General features: G+C 40.1%; 1 protein-coding gene across 5 annotated transcripts in view; it reads right to left on the bottom strand.

Annotated features, from left to right (window-relative positions):
* The window catches only part of KIF2A (kinesin family member 2A), an 84,443-nt gene extending 67,967 nt beyond the window's left edge, over positions 1-16,476 (bottom strand). For 2 of the 5 annotated variants that reach the window (XM_021076561.1, XM_021076563.1), the window contains exon 1: positions 16,066-16,476. In XM_021076561.1, the coding sequence (XP_020932220.1) occupies positions 16,066-16,129 (64 nt within the window). In that variant the 5' untranslated portion in view covers positions 16,130-16,476. 5 annotated transcript variants of the gene reach the window in all.

The following is a 21,083-nucleotide window of genomic DNA, read 5'->3' as shown; positions in this document are numbered from 1 at the left end:
ACTGAGCCACAACAGGAAACTGCATCCTCATGGATACTCGTCAGGTTCCTTAACCACTGAGCCACAAAGGGAACTCCTCGTTGGTGGTTAATTTCATAATTTAATCAATGAATGCCTGCTATATGCTAAGCACCATGTTAGACACTAGGTTTACAGTAGAGAACCAAAGAGACATGGTCTATGACTTCAAAAAAAAAAAAAATCACAAAAATAAAGGTACACTAACAAAGTGCAACAAAGTTTATCAAGGAAATGTAAAGTGTACTGAGAGAGATTTAAGAGTTCAAATTTTGATTTGCCAATCCGGAAAGGCTACTCTGAACAAGTGTAGAAATAACGTTTAAGCTGAGAACTAAAAGCAGAAATTTAGTCAGGCAGAGTGGGCAAGAAGAAAGTTTTAGGTGAAGGGAACAGTTTGTGCAAAAGCTCTGGGGTAGGAAAGTCACTAAAAGAAGGCCAGTGGGGTTAAACAGTGGGAGCAAAGGAGTAACTGAGAAGAGACAGGAAAGGTAAGAGCCTTGAAAGGTCATGTTAAGGTTCATCTGTTTCATGTACTTCTAAATCTTGATACTGGTAATCTTTCTTTGTTCTTCATTTTCAGTCTCTTCTCACCCTTGTGTTTCTTCCCTTCAACGGCAATGTACATTGATTTGATTTCTCTCCATTAATCAAAGAAAATTATTGGGTGGCATACTTTTTCATCTTCCACTTCCTCTATAAAAAGAAAGCTCCATGTGGAGTTCCCATTGCGGCTCAGCAGAAACTGACTAGTATCCATGAGGATGCAGGTTTGTTCCATGGCCTTGCTCAGTGGGTTAAGGATCTAGTATTGCTATAAGCTGTGGTGTAGATTGCAGACATGGCGCCAATCTGGTGTTGCTGTGGCTGTGGTGTAGGCTGGCGGCTACAGCTCCCACTCAATCCCTAGCCTGGGAAGCTCCATATACCTTCTTTTTAGAGTGTGGCCCTAAAAAGACCCCCCGCCAAAAAAAAAAATAAAAGAAAGAAAGCTCTATGTAGACATAGATCTTTGATCCCCCCCATCCACCCCCAACGGTTATATTCTCAAGAGCTAGCACATTGCCTAAAGTAATGAATATACATTGGCTAAATGAACATATAAACAATACACATACTCTTAACCAAACACCCTTCCAATTAAAGGCTGGCATTTTGAATGATTTTTAAAATTAAGGAAATACTCATAGAATAGTTAAAGAATAGAGAAATAACTGGCTTTAAGAGATTAAGTTCATCAATTCTGGCTTCAATAATGAGACAATTTACTTAAGTGAGTTAAACAAGTACAAACTGATAGAAATATAGGCAAGTTAATTCATTAGCAAAATCTATTTAACTATATTTAGAGTTTGAAAAATATCAATCTATTATTTAGCAAGGCTGTTCAAGTTTATTAAGTTGAAAACTATAATGTTCATTTTTCAAAATTTTAATGAAAAAATCACTTTCTTTTCATAATCAGATAAAGTACATGACATCTTATTTTTCTATATTGACTCACAACACTAGAACTTGAATGTTTTTTCATTTTATGTCTGGACCTCATATACACTTTAAAAATTAAACTTCTGGAGTTCCCGTTGTGGCGCAGTGGTTAATGAACCCGACTAGGGACCATGAGGTTGTGGGTTCGGTCCCTGCCCTTGCTCAGTGGGTTAATGATCCGGCGTTGCCGTGAGCTGTGGTGTAGGTTGCAGACGTGGCTCAGGTCCCAAGTTGCTGTGTCTCTGGCATAGGCCGGTGGCTACAGCTCTGATTCGACCCCTAGCCTGGGAACCTCCATATGCCGTGGGAGTGACCCAAAGAAATAGCCAAAAAAAAAAAGACCAAAAATAAATAAAAATTAAACTTCTTACCTTTTATGAGCCATTTAAATTCAGGAAAAAAAAAAATTCTATAGGCACAGTATAAATGTCATAATCCAAGCTAGCAAACCTCAAAAACATAATGTTGTACAATGTATGAACAAGGCTACGAGGAAACAGGTACTTCTGCAGATAGGAAGGTAAATTCATATGCTCTCTATGGAAGCATATACATTTGACCTATTGAATGTCTGTTTAAAACTTTTTTTTCTTTTTGGCTGTGCCTGCAGCAAATGGAAATTCTCAGGCCAAGGACTGAACTTGTGGTTGCCAAAGGGGAGGGGGAGGAAGTGGGATGGACTGAGAGTCTAGGGTTAGTAGATGCAAACTGTTACACTTGGAGTGGATAGTAAGTGAGATCTTGCTGTACAGCACAGGGAACAATATCTGGTCACCTGTGATGGAACTGATGGAGGATAATGTGACAAAAGAATGTGTGTGTGTGTGTGTGTGTGTGTGTGTCACTTTGCTTACAGTAGAAATTGACAGAACACTGTAAACCAACTATAATGGAAAAAATAAAAACATTTAAAAAAATGGGGGGTATAGAGGGGACATAACAGAATGTGAGTCTGATCTGAGACAAACATATAATACTATCCCAAGAGCGTTTTAACAGAGTAAATAGAGGCAATGCAGAAAACATAAAGCAGGTGACCCATCCTGGTCTAGGAATCAAAGAAGGATGAAATGCTTAACACAGACAAAAAGGAGCAATGGGAATTAAACAGGTTAGGTACAAGTTCCAACAGTTTGGTGTGTTTGGAGTGCCCTAGACAAGTGGCAAGATATGAGACTGGAGAGGGAGGTCAAATTGCTCAGGGGTGACTGTGAGCTATGCTAAACAGTGTTGGGTTTTATCCAAAGGGCAACAGAGGTAGAGAAATTTGTCAAAAAGTTTTAAGCAGGAGTTCCCAAGTGGCTCAACAGGTTAAGGATCTGGCCTTGTCACTGCAGTGGCTCAGGTTCAGTCTCTGGCCTGAAAACTTCCATTTGCAGCAGGCACGGACAAAAAAAAAAAAAAGAAAGTTTTAAACAGATGATCAGTAGGTCAAATGTATATGTCTAAGAGGTTGTTCTGAAAGAATAACTGACCAAAGGTAGAAAGACTCTAGGACTTTATTAGCAATTTGTTGCAGTAGAACAGATGAGACAAAATGCTAACCTGACCACAATAGAGGGATGAAAAAATGTGTGGACTGAAAAGATACTTGATCAGTTAAAAGATGAAACTGCTCTGATGAAAGGATAGTAGAGTAAGACAGAACAGGAAGTCAAGTACATCTAGGTTTGTGTCTGGGGCAAAAGGGTTAATGAAACTGATGTGAGATACTGAAGAAGTAGATCTGGGGAACAGATGATGAGAGCAATTTTTGACATGCTGAATTTGAGGTATTTATGAGCTATCCAAGCTGATATAATTAGTAATCCATTAGACACACAAATAGTATGTGTTTTCAGCTAGCCTGAGGTGAAGAGAAGCATTCAGATCACCCAGGGAGACTACTGTACAAAAAGTACTGCAAGGGTAGGACCAAGTCTTGAAGAACACCAACATTTAGAAAATGTAGAGAGGAGTTCCCATTGTGGCTACAAACCCAACTATAATCAATGAGGACACGGGTTACATTCCTGGCCTTGCTTACTGGGTTAAGAATACAGAATTACCATGAGCTGTGGTGTAGGCCAAATATCTGGCGTGGCTGTAGCTATGGCTGTGGCTGTGGTGTAGGCCGACAGCTGCAGCTCTGATTCGACCCCTTCCTGGGGAACTTCCAAGTATGCCTCCCGCCACAAAGGAAATGTAGAGAGAAAGATGCATCTGCATAGATTAAAAAGGAAAAGTATGAGTGGTAGGAGGAAAGTAAGTTTTATTTACTTTTAACTTAGTTAAGGAATGAAACCCAAAAGAGCATGCAAGATTAAAAGCAATATATCACTTTCCCCTGTGACACAGCAAGTTAAGTATCTTACGTTGTCACTACAGTGGCCTGGGTTGCTACTGTGGTTTGGGTTCAATCCCTGGCTCAGGAACTTCTACATGCTATGGGTGTGGCCAAAAAAAGAGAAAAAACCAACAACAATGTAGTGACATTTTAGTTTCACTCCAGGAATTTTTCTTTTCTTTTTTAATTGAACTATAGTTGATTTATAATACTGTACTAGTGTCAGATGCACAGTAAAGTGATTCAGGTATACATACATACATACATGCTCTTTTTCAGATTACTTTCTATTATAAGTTATTATAAGATTCAGTTTGCTATGCTATACAGTAAATCCTTGCTGTTTATCTATCTTATATAAATAGTGATGTGTATCTATTGATCCCATACTCCTTATTTATACCCTCCCTTCCCCTTTGGTATTAATGTTTTTTCTATGTCAGTGAGTCAGGTTGTTTTATAAGTTCATTTGTATTAATTTGTAGATTTCATATATAAGTGATATCATGTAATATGTCTTTCTCTGTCTTAATTCACTTAGTATGATATTTCTTGGTCCAACCACATTGCTACAAATGGCAATATTTCATTCCTTTTTATTAAAATTTAAAAAAAATTTTTTTGCTTCTTAGGGCCCTATTTATGGCATATGGAAATCCCCAAGCTAGGGGTCAAAGCAGAGGTACAGCTGCCAGCCTACACCACAGCCACAGCAACGAGGAATCCAAACCCCATCTGCAACCTATACCACAGCTCACAGCAACACCAGATCCTTGACCTACTGAGTGAGGCCAGGGATCAAACCCACATCCTCATGGATACTAGTCAGGTTCGTTTTCCCTGTGCCAAAAGGGGAACTCCCTCATTCTTTTTTATAGGTGGGTAATATTTCACTGTATGTATACGTGCGCGCGCGCACACACACACACACACACACACATGCCCCTTTATCCATATCTCTGTAGATGGACACTTGGGTCGCTTCCATGTCTTGGCTATTATAAACAGTACTGCTATGAAAGCTGGTGTGCGTCTATCTTTTCACATTAGAATTTACATATTTTCTGGATATATGCCCAGGAGTGGAAGTGCTGGATCATATGGTAACTCTATTTTTAGTTTTTTAAGGAACCTCCAATCTGTTTTCTGTAGTGACTGCACCAATTTACATTCCATACCCTCTCCAGCATTTATTATTTGTAGACTTTTTGATGTGTATCCTTCTTAATAAAACTACATCCCAATTTTTAGGGCCATGTTGTAGTCAGTTTTCCTAACAGCTATAACTGGAAAACAATTTGTAATGAAACCCACATATTATCCCAAAATAATCTTGAACAAGAGTTTCACAAAAATAAAGATCACTGAATCTAGATAGGCCTCCAAATCATCAATTATGCCAGCAGCCTCCTAGCAAGCAGGTCTAATGTTGCATTTTCCTGACAATACAGCTGCTCATCTACTAAGCATTTTTTCACTTGCCAGCATATGCACTTGTCTAAACCTTTGAAACTCTGTGAACAATGGCCTAACTTAAGCAGTGCAAACAGGTTGGAACCAACTAGAACTTTTTTCCAAAAGAAATTATATAGCCAGAATACTTGCATTCAGGGCAACAGCTACTCAGTATCTGCTGTAACTGACAAAGCAGCCTTTTCCAGGTAAAAGTCCTAAAATCTATTCTTTCAAAGACATCAGATAAAGGAACTCATAATGATCATATAGCAAATGCTAGCTGGATTAATAAAAACAGCTGAAGGCAGTCTATACTATAGAAAGAAAATAAAAGCATTATTGAATTAATGATCTGACTTCCAATGCCTGGAACATCCATAGTACACAAAGAACTCTAAAGGAATTAGAGTATGGAGGTCTTCAGAGGAAAACAATCTATGTTCTAATCTTATATTTACTACTTACTTTATGTACAACCTTTGATAAGTGAATTTCCTCACTGCAGTTTTGACCAAAAGCAGTATTTCATTAGAGTGATGTCTGTGGTTAAATTCTAAGACCTACCTCATTAATTAGGGCCTGAAATTTGCTCTCATTTCCTAAAAATCTTATCAGTAAATCACTATATCCATTTCCCCTAAGCAGTCCATACAAGCTTAAAAACACCATCCACCCTGGGCCTCCCAAAAAGTTCAATGCTGTTTGTACTCCCAACTCACTTTTCCCAGGATGACACATAATTAGATTTCATATGCATTTCTTACAGAAAGAATTCTCTATAGTTTTAACTATAACAGGTTTAAATTAAAACTTGTTTAAATTCAATGCTAACCAATTTCAAGGATGAAGCACACTGCTTGGACATTTATCACGGCATCTGAACTCAAAATGTCCATGGGCCAAAGTAAAGAAATGGTGCTAAAGTTATAAGCATGTGCGAATCCTCTTATATTTGAGCACTACAGCCCACTTAAAAATTTTGTAAGCAAACCCTAAGTCTCTCATATTGGCCAACAGACTAAGCATAAATTTACCTTAACTGCAACCCTCAGTTGATCCTTATTCTTAAAATGTAGCTTTGACTTTTAACACCTAAAGTTTGCATGTGTCATCATCCCTCCCACCCCCGACAAAAGTTGATTTTTTTTTTTTTAGAGCAGTTTTAGATTTATGGGCAAAACTGGACAGAAGGTACAGCAATTCCCCATATATCCCCCACCCCTACATACCCATAGCCTCCCATACTATCAATATCCCATACTTGGGTATACTTGTTGCCATCAATGAACCTACACTAACACATTTATGATGATGATGATGATGATGATTTTAAATGGCCACACCCACAGCACATTTGTGTACTATGGAAGTTCCAGGGCCAGGGATTGAATCTGAGCCACAGCTGCAGCAATGCTGGATCTTTTAACTTACTGCACCAGGACAGGGATTGAACCCGTAACTATGCAGTGACCTGGGCTGCTGCAGTTAGGTTCATAACCTACTGTGGGAACTCCACGACACATTAATACTCAAGATACATATTTTATATTAGGATTTACTCTTGGTATTGTATCTTCTTTGAGTTTTGACAAATTTGCAGCATGTATTCACCATTACAGTATCATAATAATATCAGTATTATCTCACTGCCCTAAAAATCCACTCATGTCTTCTCTACTCATCCCCTGCTTACCCATTTTTAAGTCCTAAAATTGCAAATAACAGTTAAAAGATTCTAAATGCTGAAATGATATTCAGAAACTTGCGGATGAAAAGGGAAGGCAAAAGCCAGGGCAGGAAAAAATAGTCCAAAAATAAGAGCGAAGGAAATCAAAATATACCATCCCTTAAAGAGCTAAAGCCAGATCCTTTAAGTTCTGTTTTTCCTTCCCAGTGCCTTCCAGGAATTCTGAGAGGATCTTGGTTAATACACTATAGCTGAAGAGTTTCCTTTGTGGCTCAGCGGTAATGAAGCCGACTAGTATCGATGAGGACATGGGTCTGTTCTCTGGCCTCACTCAGTGGGTTAATGATCTGGCATTGCCAGGAGCTGTGGTGTAGGTCCAAGATGCAGCTCAGATCTGGTGTCGCTGTGGCTTTGGCTGCCAGCTACAGCTCTGATTCAACCCATAGCCTGGGAACAACCATATGTCCTGGGTGCAGCCCTAAAAAGAAAAAAAAAAAAAAATACTATAACTGAGTCTTTTGAAGGTAGGCAAAGCAGCTACAGTTTAAGTAAATTCATGATCTACATATAAACATTTACTGGGAGTGACTCATACCTTAAGACTCACTTTAACATACTAGTGGCAAAAACTATGAACAGTCTAAGTTGGATGCTCTTTGATATCACATTGTACACTGGCTCTATAGTCCTCTACACTGTATTCATGAATGGGACTAGCTTGATTAAATAGGCTGAAGAGATTTTATAACCTATACGCAGACTTTCCAAATGTTAAGTCCATTCCTTTCAACACATCTGCCCTTTATTTGGCACAAGTGATATATTGCATATAACATCAATTCCTCTTGCAGTGAGTGCTCTGTATCTCATCTGTTCCTTAATTATTGCTTACCCTCCTAGACTGATGGAATCTTAGCCTCACTAGCTCTCATTTTCAGTACTTCTCTCCCTCTAATCTATCGTTAATCACTGGCTAACTCCTATTACTGCTCTTAGGAGATTAAGTCCTACAGTAGTTTCCAAGTGTCCTAGAAATTAATTCCAAGACGCCTTACCTTACCTTCGTTCCTAGGTCTTTAATAAAAAAGTGCCCCAGATTACTCCTCCTTCCTTACTTTCCTCATCTATCACCCTCTGGTATGCTTTTTTTTTTTTTTTTTGGTTGTTGTCTTTTTTTTTTTTAAATCTCCTAGGGCCACACTCCCGGCATATGGAGGTTCCCACCTACATCACAGCCACAGCAACGCCAGATCCAAGCTGAATCTGTGACCTATACCACAGCTCATGGCAACGCTGGATCCTTAACCCACTGAGTGAGGCCAGGGATTGAACCTGAAACCTCATGGTTCCTAGCCGGATTTGTTTCTGCTGTGCCACAACGGGAACTCCACCATCTGGTATGCTTATCTGAAATGCCCTTTACCTGACAGCACTCCATTACCAGCTCACAAGTTGTACCTTGAGCCTGGAATGTGTCCTTCCCCCACAAGCCATCTAATGGTCATTTTCCTCTCATCATGCAAACTTCACTCTCCATGAGGTCTTGTCAAATCACTGTTAGGAAATGTTACTTTTTCTAAAATAAGGGGATCACAATCTTGGGTGCAAGCTGGAATCACCCGTGTGTGGGAAGTTGTTTTACCAGCATATGAAGTGACTGAAAATAAAATACTGAGGCCCTGGCTCCATAGAGACCAATTAAAACAGAATTTCTATGCAAAGGACTCAGATACTGGTGGTGATAGTTGGGGGAGTTAAGTTTAGTTGTTTTTTTCCAAACCTCAATAACGTAATTCTAATAAGCAGTCAGGGCTGTGAACCACAACTTGAACCCTACCCAGGCTAGAAACAGAACTCCTACAACATTTACTCAGTGCGTTCTCTAAATATATCCATATCTCAGATCCCTAAAATACACTTACTGAATAGCCCCGACAAATGAATATAATGTAAATATCTAAAATGGCCCTTCATAAGGCCTAAACATTTTATAGTAGTTTGAACACTGAGCATAGGGTTTCTCTTCTGTAAAATGGGGAAGATACTATCTATCTTGAAGGGTTGTCATGAAAATCAAACAAAATACTTGATACTTTACACTTAGCAAAGCAAGTGACTTACAAAGGGCACAAATGTGAAATCCTTCAGGTATCAAGAATAAAAAAGGGCACAAATGTAAAATTCCTTCAGCTATCAAAATAACACCTGGATTCACTTTTTAAGAAAGAAACAAAACTCAAGTGATAAAATGGAAGATACAAGCTATCTGGATGAGGCTGAGTGGATAGCTCCTAGCCAAGAGTTCTAATCAAATGTGTCATTCTTTACATAGTACACTCAGCAAATTTAACCAGTAATACGTCCCATCCTGATCCAGTCTTTCTTTTAAAAATTTTTATATATGTGAAATCTGGTTAAAATTAATACCAAAACCAGTGGAAAACAAAACAAAACAAAAACAAAAAAACCTTGAGAAAAAGTCTTTGGCAATAAGTAAAACATAGCCCAGGGAAGTGCTGATTCTTATAAGCCTTTGGCTACACTGTGTGAGGAAGCTGTTCCCAAATTACAGAGAGGCACCAGCAGCTGGTTCTATTTGCTTTCTTGGTCCCTGTGTTTAAAAGCATCCCAACACAGGATATCTAGAGAGGAACCTGCTGCCGGGGGCTGGTTTGCCAGAATTTAAAAACACACTAAACCTTATTCCCTTCTATATCAAAAAAAAAAAAAAAAAAAAAAAAAGGTTAAGTGATAAAGTAAAAACTCAAATTTGTATTAGAGAGTAGAAAACAGGCCAGTGATGACAAGTAATGTCAATTTTAATTGACTAACAGGGGCTGCCAGGGCTAGTGCTGCTGTACTTTAAGAAGAATGCTAAGACTTTCTCAGGAAAGCATGACGTAAGAGATAATGGATATTGGCAATGGGCAGAAGAGGTGAAAGGGGCAGCATGCATGACATATATTTTCCATCCAGAAGACTTGTAACTTCAAGGGTCTAACTAAAGAATCTAAACCTAAAAAGGTGACTTCTATTGATGTACACACAGTATGACATAGTTCTATCAATATTAATCACACTATATACCAATCATTTATTTGTTTCTGAGGGCAGAAACTGTGTGTACCTTCTTTTTGTATTTCCAACACCATTTAGAATGACTTAAATATAAAAAGCAGTTTACAAAAGTGTATTTAATTAACTCTGTAACAAGAAAACAGAGAGCTTTGAGATCACATTATTTTGTGATAGGGCGTAATTACTTAAGGTCTTCACACCAAAATACTCTCACACCCTAGTAAATGCCCAGTTGAACTGGAAGCTTGATTGTAGTAGGTGGTGAAAAAAAATAAGCAGTTCCTAAAATGAGAAAGCCCAGAACTACACTGAAAAGCACAACTTTTAAAAAGGACAACTCCTCCTTCATAGCAGCAAAAACCTAAAGTTAAGGTTAACCAACAATAAAACGATGTTCATTTCATTTTGTGTAAGTTTTCACTAGACAAATCCCAGTGCTCATGAGCTTGTATTTAGTTCTCTATAATAAGTACCTGGCACACCATCCATTATGTGTAACCAGGCACTTAAATGTCTAATATAGGGAGGTTCTAACATCTTTTTCACTTACAAACTATAATACCATTATGACTACCTTAATCATAAGAGCTGGTGTGTGATGGAATGGCAACCTTCCTATATTTGCTCCACAATTGGACTAGAAAAGCAAAAATTAGTTTTAGCTAGGGCTTAAAAATTTTATCTATTTTCAAGCTCAGAACTATGATTTCAAAACAAACACCTTGAAAAATTATTTTAGGTTATAGGACAGTGGTGTTAAAGGCAAAGTGGGTAGTTAATTCCAAGAATTAAGCTTTGCAAAAGATTAACGTAACATTAATGGCAAGTATACTTGTGACTAGAAAGAATGGATCTGGATGATCTCCCAAGGAATCTTGTTCAGGGTTTTCCACACTTGCACCTCTTTTCCTATTTGAAGGGCCACAAGCTTAACTGGCTTTTTGCTACTTTCTCTTGATTTAAAAAAAAAAAATTACAACACACAAAAAAGTTAACACACAGGCTTTCCCCTTAGTTCCAAAATTTCTGTCATAAAAATCAAGTGACTGGGCAATACATTTGATTTCTAGCTTTCTTTGGTAGTTCTGGAAGGAACAAGTGACCATCAAAAAAAAGTCTTAAAGCCTTAGATTGCCGAATCTTAATACTTAAAGTTAATAAAACGTTAGAAATCAATTTGATCTCACAAACTGGGCAAATTTAAGCAACGTTATTAATTGTAGGTTATCTCAGCTTTAGGAGCTTTTATATCTCAACCCCCACCCCCAAAATCAAAGTACACAAAGTGAACAATTTCATACCATCATCAGCAAACATTTGCCAGCATTTAAAGAGAGAGTTAGGAGAAAAAGGACTTAAGTTTTATCAACTATGTGATCTTGGCAAATAATTCAACCTCAGATTCTTCACCATAAAACAATGAATCTGCCATCCACTACCCTACTTAGCTCAGAAGGTTTCCGTGAGGACCCAATTAGATAACCTATTTGAAAAACTATGAAGACTTAACAAATACATATATGGAATCATCATCATGCTAATCATCATGTAAAGAATTCATTAATCAATAATTTCCTTCATTCTACCCATTTCATAATTAAAATCACATAACTGTACCAAAAAGAACCATACTGCCATGTGGTTCATTTTCATTTCTTAAATTCATAGTCTATTCTCCAAAAGCCTATATAATGACATGTAAAGATGAACTAGTAGGAGTTCCCACTGTGGCTCAGGGGTAACAAGCCTGACTAGTAACCATGAGGATGCAGGTTCGATCCCTGGCCTTATTCAGTGGGTTAAGGATCCAGCATCACCGTGAGGTGAGGTGTAGGGCAGCAGCTACAGCTCTGTTTCGACCCCTAGGTTGGGAATTTCCATATGCTGTGGGTGTGGCCCTAAGACAATGAAAGAAAGAAAAGAAAGAAAGAGGGGGAGATGAACTAGCAGAAGAGTAACTGTGGCAAAGTAGGTAGAGAATTAGGCATTAAAATCTTTAGATTGGCTGTCCTAAATTCCAAGATTCCCGATGGGTCCTATGAAATCTTCTATTTCCTCTGGATTTCACATGCTTAATTAAAGCACTCTTTTCACCATTTAATAGAGATAGGAATACTTTTTTCTCCCACAATTTTGAGATTTGTGACCTTCCAGTAAATATACCACAGCACTTTTCACTGGATCATTCCAAATGGGCTCTGTAACACTGCTCTCTACTGGATTTCTCAGGAGTGAGAAGCAATTTCCTACATCTTAACAGAGCTGTAAAAAGGTGTATATGTTTCTCAAGTAAGAGAGAATTCTTTCTACTGTCACAGTTCTTGATAGTCTGGTTTCTATCTTATGTAAACCAGGTGCCTGGCTGTCACTGACAAGCTTTATGAATCTAGACAAGTTACTTTTTTTTTTTGTCTTTCTTCCACTTTTTGGGCACTCCCGCGGCATGTGGAGGTTCCCAGGCTAGGGGTCTAATCGGAGCTGTAGTCACCGTCCTATGCCAGAGCCACAGCAAGGTGGGATCCGAGCCGCGTCTGCGACCTACACCAAAGCTCATGGAAATGCCAGATTCTCAACCCACTAAGCAAGACCAGGGATCGAACCCGCAACCTCATCGTTCCTAGTTGGATTCATTAACCACTGCGCCACGATGGGAACTCTGACAAGTTACTTATTTTGACTTGAAACTCAGTTTTCACATCTGAGAACTATATTATCTCCAATAATCTCTCTGGTTGAAATAGTATATGATTCTCTTCAGATCTCACATATCAATCCTGTGACTAAGAAGAGAGCCCAAAGAACAATCCCATCATAGCTGCAGCTTCCAAATATTCAAAACATTTCTTACCACTCCCTCAGTCCCCAAAGGATAGTCACTACTATCTTACTACTTACTACTACTGTAGAATGACTAAGAAATGTTTTAACTGTTCAGAGTTTTGTTGTTGTTGTTTTTGGTCTCCCAATGAAAGACACCTAGTTATACAACAATTAAGATGGTTGTTTTTGGAGTCATTAGATTCCAAAAAGAAACTGAATCAAAAAGATAATAGGAAGACACATGCAAGAAAATACACATGAGTGTTCATTTTCTGTAACTAGTCCAGTTTCATAGCAGGTTATCTCCTGCAGCTAGGAACAATCTCAAAAGTCCATGCTTAACCTCTGTCACTTCTAACCTTAAAATACCAAAAAGTCAGTAAGCCTTCACAAATCACTCAACTTCAATCAACTCTGAGGAACTTAAACTAAGAAACCTGTATGAGGTATAGGAGGACAGAGTAGGGAATCAGCAGCACAGGATGAGCATAGATGGAAGGGTTTCCCTTCCAGATAAGATTCCCTTCATTTTAATCATTAATTAAAATAATGTTTGAAAACCAAAATCCAATAATGAGTGATTCACTCAAAAACTATATACAAGGAACTCTGCTAGAAAGATGATGAGATACAGAGATGTATTCAGGGAATTTAAAATCCCGTAGTGCAATGGTTCTGGTTGAAGTAGCTGTGGGTTGTATGCCATCCTTCAACTGCATTCTCCATACTACCCCCTTCCCCGTGCAGTTTGAAAACACAGTATTAAGAGAAATGTACCCAAATATTAATACTTAAGGAAATATGCTGTCTCATCAGTCTCCTAATGACTTAGGAATTTAGTGGCCATTCGGTTTTAGCAATCAGTGAAGATTTACTGGGATTCATTTTGAGCAGGGTGTTGAAGGATAGGAACAAATCCATTTTAGTTACCTGTTTGCCCTTGGAATATATTATTTTTAATACATGAGCATCACAGATGGGAAAAGCATGCTCTGAAACAAGGACAAAGATCACCATTAGGAAGCCTTCAGAAAAACAAGTCACCAGTTAATAGCAGTCTAGAGTAGCTCTTCTTCACTCATGTGATTTCCATTGTCTCATAGCGATTTCCATCAGTGCTCATCCAAGACAAAGTTTATTTCTGTTAGGATGCCTACTAGCGCTTTTTTGTTTGTTTGTTTTTTAATCCAAAACAGATATGCTATAGAAATGGGAGGAACAAAACAGCTCCTTTAAAGTGAAAAAGGGAATGTTTAAGGGGAGTCTCCCAACATCAGTTTCTACTGTGAAATGCCACCATTCAATGCAAACGATCACTCCCTTCTTTTCAAGTTCTCTTATATTTTACTTTCAACTCTACCATGCATCTGAGAAGCATAAATATGTACAGGACTGTAAGTTAGGATGATACACACTGTAATGACTGCCATTATTTCTCAAGGGCAAACTTCTTTGAAATGTGATTTTAGGTTACTATCTCTTATGTAAGAACCAAAGCTCTTGATGTCTGGGTTTCTAGTACAGGCAGAAGGCAAAGGCGGAAAGAATATTAAAAGTCTCTATCCTAGAACTCCAAAAGAACCAAAGTTGTTTTCAATCCGATATGCTTAAATAAAAAGATGTTAGCCTAGAAAATACATAATTATCCAAATTTTATATTTTCATGATACCTTTCATGAAACCTTTTTCTGATAGATTCTACAATAATACCTACATTCACAGTTAAAGGCTTAGAATATAAAGAACTTACATTTTATTGCCCCCATTTTAAATATGTAAATCCTACTTTTCCTAGTATACAGTGAACATGCATTTACCTAAAAAAGAAATGACAGTAACAACACTGCTTAAGGACAATAATTTGAAGAAAATAATATAAAGAAACCCATCCCAAGTAAGAGACACCTCTTTTCCACTAGTGTTATTGGTAGCTTTTAAAGCTCTAAGTGATATAATTAGTCCTTTCCCACACAAGATAATGCTTCCAATTGTTAAAACAAACTACATCAAATATAACGAAGAGAGAAAGGAAAAAAACAAACAAACCACTAGCTATACAGGTTTTCCAATATATCACATGGAAAACATTAAAGTCAACCTAGCCTCACATGATTTGGTCAAACCTAACGGAAACCAACAAGGTGTGGATGTGATAGCGACATTACTACTGAGTAGGCTAAATGACCATCCCCCTCCATGCGTTTTCTCCTTTACAATATAAATTATTTCCAAGCCTGGCTGGCGCTGTATCACTCCACACCCCAAGCTAGTGACATTTTCCCCAAGAGAAATCCATAGAAAGATATAAAAGCCTAAGACTTAAAAAAATATTTTTTAATTAAGCTTGTGTCTTCACCTCGTCTTACACTTTTTCTCTCGGTTACCTCTCCAGAGGGTGTGAAAAGATCAACATCCGGTCGCCCACTCGCACCCTCTCAGTAGTGCCTCGCATTGACTAGGCTCATCCCCCTCCTTCCCTTTCAGTCTCATCACCTTTGAGAAGCTTATCGAATACTTCTTCCCATTGCTCCCCCACCCACATTCAAGGCTGAGCATCCCTCTTCCAAGGAAGGGTCTAGCGAAAAAGACAGGCATGCTCGAGAAATGAAAGCCGAAGAAACCTGACAACCAGACAGCTTAACCAACGGGGTTGGCCTTTCTTCCCCACCTCGGCCTTGGACCACAAGTCGGTTCCCTAAAAACCGAAGTCTCTGGTCTTCACGCTCTCCCCACCCCCCACCCCTCACCCCTCAGAAATGAGACCGGAAAATGAAGAGGCCGAGAGATCTGAGAGGCTGGGTCAACCCTAACGGAGCTCGCTGCCCCCGCCCACCGGGCTGGAGTCCCCGGGAGGATGGAGATCGCGGGAGAGCAAGGCCCCCGGCCCGGATCCTCCGGCGCGCCCGCTTTAAGTCCCCAGAGACGCGGCCCGCTACACCCTGGCCCTTCCCTGCCGGCCTCCCCCCCGACCCAGCCCTCCACAGGGCCCCTCCTCTCCCCTGCACCGCAGCGGCACCCGGGGCGGACCCCAAACTGGCCTCACTCGCACACACGCCACACACAAAAGCGCCGCGGCCGCCGCCTTCCCGCCCCCACAGCCCGGCGGAGCAATCAATGAGGCGGCCGGCGCCGGCTTCCCCTCCTTGCACACCCGAGTACCGGCCCGGCCAGCAGGGGCGGCGGCGAGGCTCACCATCGCTCCGCTTGATCTCCACGTAAATCCCGATCTGGATCTTGCCGAAGTTGGCCGTTGCCATCACCTCATCTGGAGCAGCGGCGGCGGGCCGAGGGAGGGGGACAGGAGGGCGGAAAAGGCGGGGAGGGGGCGGGGTAGGTGTGGGAGGGGGAGCGGTTGTCCGCGGCCGCGCCGGCCCGGGCGACAGCGTGAACGCGAGCCGGGGCCGCGAGGAGAAGCGGCGGGCTGGCAAGCGGAGGCCCTGGGCCTGCAGGCCGGCAAGAGGACGCGCACGCCGGGGTGTCGGGGTGAAGCGAGGGCCGGGGCCGTGAGGCAGCGCGGGGGAGAGTGGGAGGGCCCGCGCTGCCTGCCCGGGAGCCGACGCTAGGGAGGCGGGGCACTGCGCGCCTGCGCAGAGCGCGCCTCCCGCGTCTCTTCCTCCTCCGCCAGCCTTTCCCTGCTGCCTCGAGGCGGCCCCGCCCAGCTCCGCGGCGGGGCTGTAGGCCGGGCAGGCAAGGGGAGCGGAGCGCGCGCGGCAAGGCCTCCAAGCGAGGTTTGATTTCAGCGCGCCGCCCGGAAGAGACGGGCGGGAACCCGCCCAGGGGTGCTATCCCGACTCTCTGGCGTCCAAAAATTTCGCTGTTATTGGGATGGATTAAGGACCCTGTGATTCGTGGGCTTTCCGGCTGGAGCGCGTGGCTGAAGGATTTGAATTTAAGGGTCGGCCATTGACGTCTTGGGCTCAGTGATTCATCTGACAGTGTCACCTCTATTGCTATTTAGAGGTGATCTATCCAAATAACCTTCCCAAGGTTTCCAGTTGTGGAGGAAAAGAAATGCCTTTGAGGTGTCACCCACCCTAAATCGAAATGAAGATTCGCTTTACAAGACCTTGACTTATAGCTAATCGCCACTCAAAAAGAAACGCTGTGGTGGGGAGACCTTGACTATTCCGTTTATGATGCATCTGATGCTGGTGTCTTGTCTTTGCCCTGCCCCATAAAACCAATGACTGATTCAAGAACAGAGGGCAGACACATAAGGTTGACTGAGGAATGTGCCTTTTCTGCAGCTACTTGATTAGTCTGACTACACCAACATGTGGAGACGAGGATTCTTCATCCTGGCAAGCAGGAAGGCCATGTGGACCCAGACCACAGAAACTGTTTACAACACTGTGTAAAAACTTCCAAAAGTGTGACTTTTGCTTCAAGTATTGGGACTTGATATGGAGGAAACACACTTACCGTGCCCTACTTTCGCTAGTCATTGTTAATCTTTACATAAAAACTAAAAACATACAGTTTTATTTAAAAATTGGAAACTGGTTATTTGTGTGTGTTAATTGTGGATATGGATATATGCATGTGCCTAGAAGTTTCCAAAATAACATAGGTAATCAAGTCAAGTAGATCCTAAAAAAAATGGTTACAAGTTACATACTCTGGGGTTCCTGTCGTGGCGTGGCGCAGGGGAAACGAATCCGACTAGGAATCATGAGGTTTTGGGTTCCATCCCTGGCCTCACTCAGTGGGTTAAGGATCTGGCCTCGCCGTGAGCTGTGGTAAAGATTGCAGACGCCGCTCGGATCTGGCGTGGCTGTGGTGTGGCCGGTGCCTACAGCTCCGATTAGACCCCTAGCCTGGGAACCTCCATATGCCACTGGTGCGGCCCTAAAAGGACAGAAGACAAAAAAAAAAAAAAAAAAAAAAGAACTCATTCTTTTATGTCTCTGACAAGTATAAAGCATCTATTTGCTTTCAAATTCTTTAAAGAATGCAAATATATCATGCTATGTATACCTATTAAATTTAAAATTGCTTCATAAAATATAATGTTTTATCATGGTTGCTGACACATACCTTGCACCCTGTAGGTTATATAATTAAGTCTTAAACCTTTAATCCATATTCAAAGGTATTTAAAAAATATGCACATCATCCTGCTTCAAGAAAAAAAAAAAGTAAGACATGCTGCTTGTCAAATACAAGAACCTTTCCTTTATAGGTCATACCCAAAAGGTGTATGTTTTTTGGTATATCCTACCAGCATTTATATTTTCCAAAACTTGCATCTTGGGCTTTGTGTGCCAAAGGCCTCCTAAAAAGCAGCCATAAGTACATGCAATGGGGCTCTGTGTCCATCTACTTCCTGGATCAAGAGCTCTGACTCTGGCTCAGGTATTAGCAAGATATATAACCCTAACTAGGACAGTGACTGGCATATAGTAGGCACTCACACATTTGTTCAATGCATTAACTTGTTGAATGGCTCCAAATGTCTGTTGCCTCTCTGAGCAGCCTCGGAAAGTATCTTCCATTCTCTCAACTGCAGAAAGTTTTTGAGAGAGTCAAATGAAATAATAAAATGTGATAGTGTTTTGATATTTATAAAGTTAAAAAAAAGTAAACCATCCTATAAAAAATAACCTAGTATTCTAATCATTGGAATTTGGCTCTGGCCCTTATCACCTCACATTTGAGAAGACAGCAAGAGTATTACGGACCTGTCTGTATTCTTTCACCCACTTGAGTCTGTCCTACCTTAACTGACAGAATGATCTTACTTAAGGATAATTTCCATAAAGTCATATCTATTAATAGTGGCTGCTGTTGTCCTACCCTATCCAGAGTTGATAAATCATTTAAAAAAAAAACATGGTTATTGTAATCAAACCAAGCCAATCTAATAATGCCTAATTTTTTTCTTCTGCTTTGGTGTCATTAATACATAAACGTTAAGAGATTATTCCAAGGAAGAAGCTGTTAAGCCAGTGAGTGAGATTTGAAACAGAAGACAGCACTCACTCACCTTAACCAGTTACCTGCTCCTCTGGAGAAAAGCAGACCTGGTCCATTTCTAGCTCAAATTAAATGTACTTGTCTACATCTTCCTACTTGAAATTTTCCATTCAGTGTCTGCGTCTAAAGTTTGTGGATCTAGGATCAAAGGAAGAAAGTGGACAGAGTTGGCAGAAACTTTCTTTTACTTTATTGTCCACTTTCTGCCCTGGACTGTTTTGAAGACTTTTTTGGTTCTCAGTAATTCCCATTCCCATTCCCATTACATTTACTCAATTCTAATTCTAATTAAACTGTTGTAATTTCACTGTAATATATTTTAGTCCTTAAACAAATACATTAAAAACACTTGGAAGATATAAATCCCAATTTCACCCACTTAAAAATATCTGCTCTTCTCTTCTTGCCTGCAAACATGTTCAGGCATCTTTGTCTTGAAAAAAATTCTTCTCTTGATCCTTCTCTTCCTATTTAAATTCCGTTCTATTTTTTACTTTATCTCCCTGCCAAATTCTCAAACGACTGTTTTAAATACCCACTATCTTGATTCCCCATTCTTTTTCATTTCTTAACCCCTAAATCTGGATTCAACCCTCTACTGAATTTACTGATTTTTTTTTTTTTTTAATGGCTGCATTCATGGCATATGGAAATTCCTGGGCCAGGGATTGAATCCTAGCTGTAGCTGCAACCTACACCACAGCTGTGGCAACTCTGGGTCCTTAACCTGCTGTGCCACAGTGGAAACACCTACTGACTTTTTCTTAAAGTCACTATTTACCTTGTAATTACCTTACTCAGTAGACACTACCATCTTTATTGGCCTTGAATTCATTGAGGAATAGGCCTACTTACTCTCTCCCAAACAATACCTTGCCCATTCCGGCCTCACTTTCTGCTCATATAGTAAACGATTTACTCATCTCTACTTTATTTAAAGCTTTTCCATCTGGCAAGGCACAGATGAAGTCTCTCTTCTTTTATGGTGCTTTTCCACCCAAACTAATCTATAGTAACTGGGGTTCTATCCGGATGATTCTTACCCACCCAAGATCATCAGTAGCACCTAAGAAACACTAATAAAAATACATAAGCACAAGCTCTCTTCCAGGCCTAACGGTTTACAATTTCCAGGGGGGAACTTAATGTGGTCTCTTGTTTTAAAACTCAAGGAAGTTCTGAGGTGTATGCACCACTGGTTGAGAACTATTGATTATCCTGAATTTCCATAATTTAGTATCTTCAGTACATTGGCCACTTAGGGACTGGATACTGAATAGACATTGATTGGTTATTTACCTAGTCCACCTCCTTCATTATAATTCTCTCATGTATACTTTTTGATAGTCTACTTATTTTGATAGTATACTTTCACTTTGCTTTTTGATAATGTATTGGATTGTATTAAGGGGAAGCTTTTGATAGAGAGCTAATTTACAAAGCTTTTTAAGGTCCATATTCAACTTAGATCTACATAGAAATGCCAAATAATATGGTGTCATATTCGATTATTGTCTACATTGAAAGATTTCTAATCTTTTTTTCTTAACCAACTGAGCAAGGCCAGGGACCTAACCTACAACCTCATGGTTCTTGGTCAGATTCGTTAACCACTGAGCCACGACGGGAACTCCCTAATCTTAATATTTATTAACGAAATGTATGCTTTAATTTTCATTTACAGGAGTTCCCTAGTGGCACAGTGGGTTAAAAATCCGGTGTCATTGTGGCTCAGGTTACAGCTGTGTGTAGGTTCGATCCCTGCCCCGTGAATTTCTGCATGCCACAGGCACCCCGTCAACCAAATTTTCATTTATATAGCTAATTCCTCTCAAGTAGCTGTTTCCCTTACCCCACATTTTCAGTAATTTGATGAGTATGAATTCAGAAATAACAGGAAATGGTCTTTTCACCATTTGTAGTAATATATCCAAATTGAAAATCATCTATATGTCTTTACAACAGTTCTTATTAATTCAAGAGCTTAGTAGACTCTCTCACAGAGTTGTCATGTTACATAACTGATGTCAAACAATGTGACTAATGGTGTGCTACACATCTTCACTATTTTAAAAACTATGACCACTGTTAGTTTTTCCAATACATTCAGTCCAAGTCAAGTATGAGAGAGAACAGGTTTCCATGAAATAGTTCTTGTTATTAAAAGATAACACTTGATTTTTCGGTTGCTGTTATGATGTGATCAACTTTATAGAAAGTTCCCAATAAATATTA

Source organism: Sus scrofa, chromosome 16, assembly GCF_000003025.6.
Source record: "Sus scrofa isolate TJ Tabasco breed Duroc chromosome 16, Sscrofa11.1, whole genome shotgun sequence".
Lineage (NCBI taxonomy): Eukaryota > Metazoa > Chordata > Mammalia > Artiodactyla > Suidae > Sus > Sus scrofa.
This window is presented reverse-complemented; position numbering and strand designations above follow the sequence as displayed.